At 37.5% G+C, this 6,477-nt stretch overlaps 1 protein-coding gene and 1 pseudogene across 1 annotated transcript; both read left to right on the forward strand.

Moving 5' to 3' along the window:
- Positions 1-375: 375 nt before the first annotated feature.
- Positions 376-4,304, forward strand: LOC120113549 (annotated as a pseudogene).
- An 855-nt stretch (positions 4,305-5,159) lies between these two features.
- LOC120113538 (protein RETICULATA-RELATED 3, chloroplastic-like) lies at positions 5,160-6,438 on the forward strand. Its single transcript, XM_039134672.1, has 2 exons — positions 5,160-5,181; positions 5,276-6,438. The coding sequence occupies exon 2, from the start codon at positions 5,310-5,312 to the stop codon at positions 6,324-6,326; it is 1,017 nt and encodes a 338-aa protein (XP_038990603.1). The 5' UTR covers positions 5,160-5,181; positions 5,276-5,309; the 3' UTR covers positions 6,327-6,438.
- Positions 6,439-6,477: the final 39 nt, after the last annotated feature.

A 6,477-nucleotide genomic window follows, 5' to 3' on the forward strand; every position in this document is an offset into this window, starting at 1 on the left:
GATGATTCGATTCGTGTTCAATGGTAAATTTGGGTGGCTTAAAGTGGAGCGTTGGGTAGCAGCAAGTGGCAACTCTCACATATACAGCTATGGCTGCGGTGGCAGTTGACACTGGCAGGCAACATCATTGTCAAATTATCATTCCTTGGCCATTTCTGATTTTTGCACTGTACGACACGTGTCTTGGATGCTACAGGACTTCACTGCATTCATCCACACACCCTAATTTCTCCGAACTCAGCCGCTCCTCCCACTCACCACTCAACCAACAGTCAGCACTGCAGTAAATACGTGTTTTACCTTGTTCATTTTCCAAGGCTTGGTTGTTCTCTTTTCCAGGCCTCCCTTGAAGTGCTGTATTTCTTCAAATCCAAACCTGGATCCTTAGCTATGTCAGGTCTGTATAATCACCGCTTCTCCCCTGTCAAAACTGCTTCTCCACATATTAGAACACCCCTGACATTGATAGGTAATTCATCTCAATTATATCTATTGTAGCAATACAATATTTATGGTTTATGTAACAATCTCTGATTGGGTTTTGGATTCTTTTTGCCTGTCCTCAGTCAGCTCTTATCAGAGCTGTTGGCGGAGCATCAAAAGCTTAGTCCTTTCTTGCAAATCCTTCCGACATGTAGTCGATTGCTAAATCGAGGTTACATCTTTACTCTCTCATGCTTGATATGTTTTTCTTTATTTTTAACTACGCTTGTTAGATCAATGTGATTGAGCGTAGTGATGAGATGTTAAGGTCAGGTGTGCTTACTTTTCTATTACCTATTCTCTTTGATTGTGATGGTCTTGGCTTGATCACGTACTCAACCCAATGTTTGTTCGTTAGCTATGTGCTGTAATAATGAAACTTTGACATCTCCCACCGCACCATTGTGTCTTGGATAGCGCCTCAACACCGGAATTAGTAGTTTAAAACTGTCACTGCATGGTGTTTGTCCAAGATTTTATAGTATAAAAATTATGTCATCTTCAGCTGGCAAACATTCTCGAATCTCGACTACATATTAGAAGCCTCAGGTCTACCTGAGTTATGGTGTGCTTTCTTTTCCCTTTTGATTCAAGTGGCTATATATCTGTCACATATGCATTCAATTTCAAAGAGCTTCTTAAGTTTTAAATTCCGAAAGCTTATTTATTGCATTTCAAGTTTTACTTACCTCTCTCGAGAAGAAGAAAGTTGATTATAAAAGAAGTGGCATTGTAACTGGAAATTCAGTTAATCTCGGTGAAAGTCTCACCCCCCCCCCCAAAAAAAAGCGCTGATTGATAGCTTTGGTAAATTTGAATCCATAATAACTTTTGATGCTTAATCTGAGTGCAAGGAGATTGAGTTGATCACCTTTGATTAGTTGGGATAAGAAATAATTTATCTGAAGCTGTGCATTTTCTTTGTTTAGCGGAAAACGTAACTTTATATACCGTTCCTGCTAGTTTACCTTCCTACAACTGACATTACCATTCGAAGTGTACTTTTTCCTCTTTTATAATTAGTCTATATTATATGATGCTTTGAAGCTCCACGTTCTTGCTTTGTAAGTTTTCCCCTTAATTGTTCAATTAGCGGGGATCTGTTTTATTTTACTTGGGGTTAATGTTCTATTTCTATCCGTATTTTACAACCTTCATAATCCACTGTGGTCCTTTTATGTCTTTCTAATTCGATTTTCAATGCTATACTGCTTTCATGCATTGATATGGTTTTATGGCTTTATCTGTTGTTTTATATATAATGGTCTTCATGTGCAGAGATATTTCGGGTCTCAGGAATGATGTCCAACCAAGGTTTTTGGTGACTTTGACAGGATGAGGCATAGAAGCCCCGGTCCCATGGCTTCTTCAAACATTATGTCAAACATTTCTGGAACTGGATTAGGCAGCTGGAATAGTCTTCCTCAAGAGGTATTGTTTATATTCTTTGTTGGTTTATTGAATGCTTTCTTTTATTTGCAAAATATTTATGTCATGCCAGCATATAAGTTCACAATTTGGTACAATTTTATGCTTTTGATTCTTTGAATGTGCTTTAAGATTGTTTCTGGTAAATACCCTTACAATTTGAGTGTCTAAAAATCAGAGAGGAGAAGCATAACGTGCTGAAGTCTTTCTGTTTTCTGACATTATAAAGATCACAAACAAAAATAAAGTTTGAAGTAGTTTCTCTTGCTTTATTAGTATGAAAAATGAGCTTTAAAATCAGTTCCTACACTGATTATTTTCTGTTTCAAATGCAGACCGTGTCAGAGACGAGTTTAGTTTCCAGCTACTTCCTTCTATACTTATTGCGTTCTGTAACATTCATACTGCCAGAGCACACATTATATGTGTCATTCCTCTACAAGTGACCCATTTTGATATGTTTGGTGCATGCATAGTCATATGTATTAGTGCAAATAATATGTTTCCGCTCTAAAACTATGAGTTTCGGCTCTAGTTTCCAAGTTCAATTCAATAAACAAGGAAAATAACCAAATTATCACTAGAAAGCCTTTTCAAATGGTGAATACCTGAGTTTCTTATTAACCCTCTTGGCCTCTGATTGATGCCACTAAACACAAAGGTAATTTAGTCTCCAATAGTTTACTTGACAATGGATTATCTTACGTAACTCAGATGAGAACTAAGTTTATTCCTGTCCAAAATCCATTGGTTGTCAAGTTAAATGTACTCGAACTGCGTAAGGCTTTGCTCAATATAATGACTATCTATCAGTTCATTTGTAGTTTCTGAGATGTATAACTTTCAACTTCTTCATTTATGACTTTGTATTTCAAGCTGTTAACGTAACATACTGAATCTATTTTGTCACATGTTAGTACCTGGTCTTTAATGAAGCATTGGGAAAATATTATATTGGAAAATCAAGTGAGTTAGTGTGAAGGAGGGTTATTTCAAGTTAAAACTTATTATCAATTTATGTGCCACTTGCAGTCATGTGGATTGAGCCTTCTGATCTTTTGTGATACTCTTGCGTTTTGTATTTTGACAGAGACTAAGTGGAACTCCTGGGATGCCGATGGACTGGCAAGGTGCACCAGCAAGCCCTAGTTCATAATCCGTGAAGATTATCTTGCGTCTTGAAATTCCTGTCAATACATATCCAAATGTAAGCTTTATATGAAACTGGTAGTACATTAGTTAAAACTTGGTCACTAATTATAATTATGTTTTTATGAGTATTGAAGTCTAGACTCTGATTTTTGTACATTGTTACTCTAGTTCAATTTTGTTGGACGACTTCTAGGGCCTAGAGGCAATTCCTTGAAGCGGGTAGAAGCTACTACGGGTTTCCGTGTATACGTCAGAGGCAACGGAGCAATAAAGGATTCAGACAAGGTAAAGCTAGAAAAGTACTCTTGTTGCTGTAAAGTTCTGATAGTGTTTGTTATATCTCAATTGCAATTCAGCTGAAGTTGACAAGAAGATCAGATGCAATGAATTTCTGGTTTATACATCCAAAGCACCCCCACCCCCAAATCCAATTTTTTCTCTTATCTTTTTCTTTCAACGTAAAAATCAGACGGTTTTGGATAATAATTTGCCGTCTTTAGGAAGAGCAGCTCAGAGGTAGACCTGGCTATGAGCACCTGAATGAGCCACTCCACTTCTTAATTGAGGCTGATTTACAAGCTAATTTTGTCGATATAAGGCTTAGGCAGGCTCAGGAAATCGTAGAAGAATTACTGAAACCTGTGGTATGCGTTGCTATCTTGTTCTTCTATGTTTGTTAGCTATAGCCATAGCTTTCTCTCATATGTACTTACATCTTGAAAACTCCATTATTTGTCATGAAATCGTCTGTGAAAATACTTGGCATCCTCGTGGTTACGCTGCAGAACCATTTTCCTTCTTTCCTTTTTCTCTAAACTTGATATTCTCATATGTAGAATGAGTCGCAAGATTTTATGAAGAGGCAGCAGTTGCGTGAGCTGACAATGCTAAACTCAAATTTCAGAGAGGAGAGTCCCGGTCCAAGCAGTAGTGTTTCGCCTTTTAATTGCAGTGGAATGAAACGTCCCAAAACTGGACGCTGAGAGTTTTAGCATGAAATCATCCGAGGTGCTTTTACCCCGCCACAGAACTCTAAGCCAAATGTGGCTTTTCATCCATTGCACATCAGTTCAGCACAACTTGAAAGAACTAGGCTAACAATGATTTCTGGGGATATCTGTTCATGGTTAAACTGTTATTGTGTTTTAAACAGGAGAGAAAGAGAAGAGTTGGCTCTTGGTGAGGTCAGATTTGCTGTAAACTCAGTACATCCATTGGATTCATTCTTGTGTTAGTAGCTATATAATGTGTGTGCAATAATTATTATATATAATGATGTATTCGTGTTCCAAGAATGGAAGCAGCTTGTCTTCTGGATAGAGCATGGAATTTGCATCTTTTGTTAAAGATGGTGAAGTAGGAGCTCTCTTAATGTCCCAATTATGCTTTAGGAAACATTTGCAAGTTTTTTTTCTTTCCTTACTATCACTTTTAGCTAATTTCTCAGTTTTTTCCCCTTTCAATTTGACCCTTATACTGAGGAGAATTGAAACACATACTTTAATTGATTCGTGTACAAAAGATAATGCACGCTTTTTCTAGATAGAATCACTGAACTTTTTCTCGCTTTGGATTGTTTTATTACCTAAATTTTTATTTTTTTCAAAACCATATCTAAAATTTAATTTTTGTTTCATTTTAATACTCATGTTTAAAATTGAATGCTAAGTTCTGAATTTTTTAAAAAAATTTAGATACTAAAACGGATCAAAACTGATGATTTAGGTATTAAACATTTTAAATTTTTAACAACGGGTATTAAAATAAAACAAAAACTAAATGTTAAGTATGATTTTGAAAAGAATAAAATTTTAGATAGACCAAAACTGATCGTTTTAATTCTTAATAATATACAATTATTTTAAGAATAATCAAAATTATTGATTACAGATCATGACACCAAAAAGTTATATTCGAATTTTGTTAGCAAATAAGAAAATTAAAATTATAAAAAGCTGAAGATGATTTTGATAATTATTTAAAAAAATTATAATTTCTCAAATAATTCTAAGGAATCAACATTTCCCCCATTTTCTTTTGATAATATATAATAAATTAACCTATTTCTCAGTCTTCACCCAACAATTTCCATCTCTGCAAATACTATCTCAGATTTTGGTAGAACCTTTTCAACTACATTCGCTTTGCTCTTTTTCTGCATAGTAAAAACCCAGGAGTTTTACTTTCTTATTTTCTCTTCTGCTCTTTGTAGAGTTGAGTTTGAGGAATCAAATTCGATCGATCAAATGGCTGCAATGGCTCGGTATCGCTTCTCGGAGTTGACGAGACAATTGCCCAACACGAGTGATACTCGCTGCCTCCGATCTCAACCACCACGTGTAGTTTCGTTCCCTCAAAACCGCTTTCAGCCCTCTAAGATTTGCGTTCCCAAACTTGACTCCCTATGCGCTGGAGGAGGCGATGGAAACCACGGGGTTGGTGATAGCGGAGGTGGTGGTAGAGGAGATGGCGATTCCCACGATGATTCATGGAAGGGCTTTGGCGTTCTGGGCCTTCTCCTAAGCGGATGGAGAGACAGAGTTACAGCGGATCCCCAGTTCCCTTTCAAGGTTTTAATGGAAGAGTTGGTTGGGGTGAGTGCTTGTGTTGTTGGAGACATGTCTACACGTCCTAATTTTGGTCTTAATGAGCTTGACTTCGTTTTCTCAACTCTTGTCGTCGGTTCCATTTTGAACTTCACCCTCATGTATCTTTTGGCTCCAACAGCATCAGCATCTTCTTCTTCTTCAAATCTCCCTGCTCTCTTTGCAAATTGTCCACCGGGTCATATGTTTGAACCAGGTGCTTATGCCCTGACGAACCGTCTCGGAACTTTTGTCTACAAAGGAGCTCTATTTGCTGCTGTTGGATTTGCTGCCGGCCTTGTGGGAACTGCAATCACAAATGGGTTGATCAAGCTGAGGAAGAAGATGGATCCCAATTTCGAAACACCCAACAAACCTCCTCCTACCTTGTTGAATGCCCTTACCTGGGCTGCACACATGGGTGTTAGCAGCAATTTGAGGTATCAAACCTTGAATGGGGTCGAGTTTCTACTGGCCAAAGGAATGCCCCCCTTGGTGTTTAAGTCGTCAGTCTTGGTTCTGAGATGCTTAAATAATGTAGTCGGAGGAATGTCATTTGTGATACTCGCAAGGATGACTGGGTCTCAGAGTGTTAAAGAGAAGCCACCAAACATGAAGATGAACAAGTTGATGGATGGTGGTGACAATTTGGAGCCCAATCGGTCGACTGTTAGGTGATTTTTACCCCGTTTTCCCCCATCATCCTTGGCTGTTTAGCCAATATTTTCTCTGACTTTCTTGTAACTTGGATGTAGTATGTGTTTGTAATAAGATCCAAGATATCTCCGGATTTAATGCCATTTTATGGGTGTAGATTTGTTCTTATCTA

This window comes from Hibiscus syriacus, unplaced genomic scaffold (genome assembly GCF_006381635.1).
Source record: "Hibiscus syriacus cultivar Baekdansim isolate YM2019G1 unplaced genomic scaffold, ASM638163v2 tig00000778_pilon, whole genome shotgun sequence".
NCBI lineage: Eukaryota > Viridiplantae > Streptophyta > Magnoliopsida > Malvales > Malvaceae > Hibiscus > Hibiscus syriacus.

Bases quoted from the DNA above. Each gene is read 5' to 3' on its own strand.
- LOC120113538 (XM_039134672.1), top strand. From the start codon at position 5,310: ATGGCTGCAATGGCTCGGTATCGCTTCTCGGAGTTGACGAGACAATTG.